This window comes from Vipera berus (assembly GCF_964194415.1).
Source record: "Vipera berus genome assembly, chromosome: Z".
In the NCBI taxonomy this organism is placed as follows: Eukaryota; Metazoa; Chordata; class Lepidosauria; order Squamata; family Viperidae; genus Vipera; species Vipera berus.
This window is the reverse complement of record NC_138205.1, coordinates 8281742-8284546: the sequence shown is the minus strand read 5'-3', so window position 1 is coordinate 8284546 and position 2805 is coordinate 8281742. Positions and strand designations below refer to the sequence as shown.

At 36.8% G+C, this 2805-nt stretch overlaps 1 protein-coding gene across 1 annotated transcript; it reads right to left on the bottom strand.

Moving 5' to 3' along the window:
• Window positions 1–320: 320 nt before the first annotated feature.
• On the bottom strand, window positions 321–1342 carry LOC308678476 (histone H4). Its single transcript, XM_081345686.1, has one exon. The coding sequence runs from the start codon at window positions 1333–1335 to the stop codon at window positions 1024–1026; it is 312 nt and encodes a 103-aa protein (XP_081201812.1). The 5' UTR covers window positions 1336–1342; the 3' UTR covers window positions 321–1023.
• Window positions 1343–2805: the final 1463 nt, after the last annotated feature.

Genomic DNA, 2805 nt, shown 5'->3' with positions numbered 1-2805 from the left:
TAATAATAATAATAAATAATAATTTGTTTTTAACTTTTGTATTTTGGTTTTTTAATCACCCTGTAAACCGCCCTGAGTCCTTCGGGAAAGGGCGGTATATAAATGTAATAAAATAAAATAATAATAATTTGTTTTTAACTTTTGTATTTTGGTTTTTTAATCACCCTGTAAACCGCCCTGAGTCCTTCGGGGAAAGGGCAGTATATAAATGTAATAAAATAAAATAATAATAATAATTTGTTTTTAACTTTTGTATTTTGGTTTTTTAATCACCCTGTAAACCGCCCTGAGTCCTTCGGGAAAGGGCGGTATATAAATGTAATAAAATAAAATAATAATAATAATTTGTTTTTAACTTTTGTATTTTGGTTTTTTAATCACCCTGTAAACCGCCCTGAGTCCTTCGGGAAAGGGCGGTATATAAATGTAATAAAATAAAATAATAATAATAATTTGTTTTTAACTTTTGTATTTTGGTTTTTTAATCACCCTGTAAACCGCCCTGAGTCCTTCGGGAAAGGGCGGTATATAAATGTAATAAAATAAAATAATAATAATAATTTGTTTTTAACTTTTGTATTTTGGTTTTTTAATCACCCTGTAAACCGCCCTGAGTCCTTCGGGAAAGGGCGGTATATAAATGTAATAAAATAAAATAATAATTTGTTTTTAACTTTTGTATTTTGGTTTTTTAATCACCCTGTAAACCGCCCTGAGTCCTTCGGGAAAGGGCGGTATAGAAATGTAATAAAATAAAATAAAATAAAATAAATAAGAATAATAATAATAGCTGTATAGAAGCTTAAAAAAAACCCACTAGTAATAGTTAACGTGGAAACATAAAATTGACGGCAGACTCGGTGGCCCGCCGAGTCTTGCCACATTTTCTTTATTTTATAGTTAACTCCTCTTTAAGACCCAGTTTTCCTTTTGAAATTTAAATCGTGACCAACAGCTATTTTAAAAGAAAATTTGAGTGGCCCTTAAAAGGGCCTTTTTTTTTGAGTTGGTTTTCGAAAAGCTTTAGCCGCCGAAGCCGTAGAGCGTGCGGCCCTGGCGCTTCAAGGCGTAGACCACGTCCATGGCCGTGACCGTCTTCCTCTTGGCGTGCTCGGTGTAGGTGACGGCGTCGCGGATCACGTTCTCCAGGAAGACCTTCAGGACGCCGCGGGTCTCCTCGTAGATCAGGCCCGAGATACGCTTCACGCCTCCGCGGCGAGCCAGACGGCGGATGGCCGGCTTGGTGATGCCCTGGATGTTATCGCGAAGGACTTTCCGGTGCCTCTTGGCGCCTCCTTTCCCCAAGCCTTTGCCTCCTTTCCCGCGGCCGGACATCTTAGCAAAAGAAACGAGCCGCCAGAAGCTGAAAGAAGAAAGCGTTCGCTGACTGAACGGGCGGAAGGTTTATGTAGGCAGCTTTCCGACCAGAAGGAAAACTTGCAAGCTAAGTCACTCCCATTGTTCCTTTGCATAATAAAGGCTGTCCAATTCAGGCTGCGCGGTGCGTTTCAAACTAGCCAATCAGCTGTGGGTAGACCTAACCCCCCAGAGAAAAGGCTTCTCGGCGCCATTGTTATAGCTTCCCCGGAGCGGTTCTGATGTAGTTTAGATTTAGAATCTATTCTAAACGATATAGATTAAGCTTTAGCGTCTATGTAAATATAGATGCTCAACTATATAAATTAAGCTTTAGCGTCTATGTAAATATAGATGCTCAACTATATAAATTAAGCTTTAGCGTCTATGTAAATATAGATACTCAACTATATAAATTAAGCTTTAGCATCTATGTAAATATAGATACTCAACTATATAAATTAAGCTTTAGCATCTATGTAAATATACTCAACTATATAAATTAAGCTTTAGCATCTATGTAAATATAGATACTCAACTATATAAATTAAGCTTTAGCATCTATGTAAATATAGATACTCAACTATATAAATTAAGCTTTAGCATCTATGTAAATATACTCAACTATATAAATTAAGCTTTAGCGTCTATGTAAATATAGATACTCAACTATATAAATTAAGCTTTAGCGTCTATGTAAATATAGATACTCAACTATATAAATTAAGCTTTAGCATCTATGTAAATATAGATATTAAAGATTCGAGAGGACGTTTATATTTGCAATTTTATTCTTTGTGGACTCCTCAATGGAATTGTTCTCTTCCAGTATTTATTCCGCCTATGTTTAAATTAGCAAGCCCCACACTCAGAAGAGCTTGGATGGAGAAACAAATACTATTTAAAAGTTCGCCAGGTAGAACCTAATCAAGGTGCAAGGCGAGATAGAACTAATCTCATTGATTTCCTGTTGGGACTCCGTTATACAGTATGTGTACAGTATATTGTATTGTATTGTATTGTATTGTATTGTATTTGTGTGTGTATGTTTTTGTGTGTGTATGTGTATACTCAGTCACCGCTCTGAGACAGGATGCTATATTAATTAGATCAATACATACACTATCACTCTGTGATTCGAACATATAAAGGTAGTTCTCAGCTTACAATCATTTGTTTAGTTGGCCGTCTGAAGTTACAACGGCACTGAAAAAGCTGACTTCTGACCATTTTTGACACAACCGTTGCCCCATCCCATGGCCATGTAATCAAAATTCAGACGTTTGGCAACTGGTTCATAGATATGATGGTTGCAGTGTCCCGGGGGTCATGTGATCCCCTTTTGTGACCTCCTGACAAGCAAAGTCAATGGGGAAGCCAGGTTCACTTAACAACCATGTTACTACCTTAACAATTGCAGAGATTCACTTAACAACTTTGGCAAGAAAG

Coding starts and splice junctions, on each gene's coding strand:
- LOC308678476 (XM_081345686.1), bottom strand. CDS start 1,335: ATGTCCGGCCGCGGGAAAGGAGGCAAAGGCTTGGGGAAAGGAGGCGCC.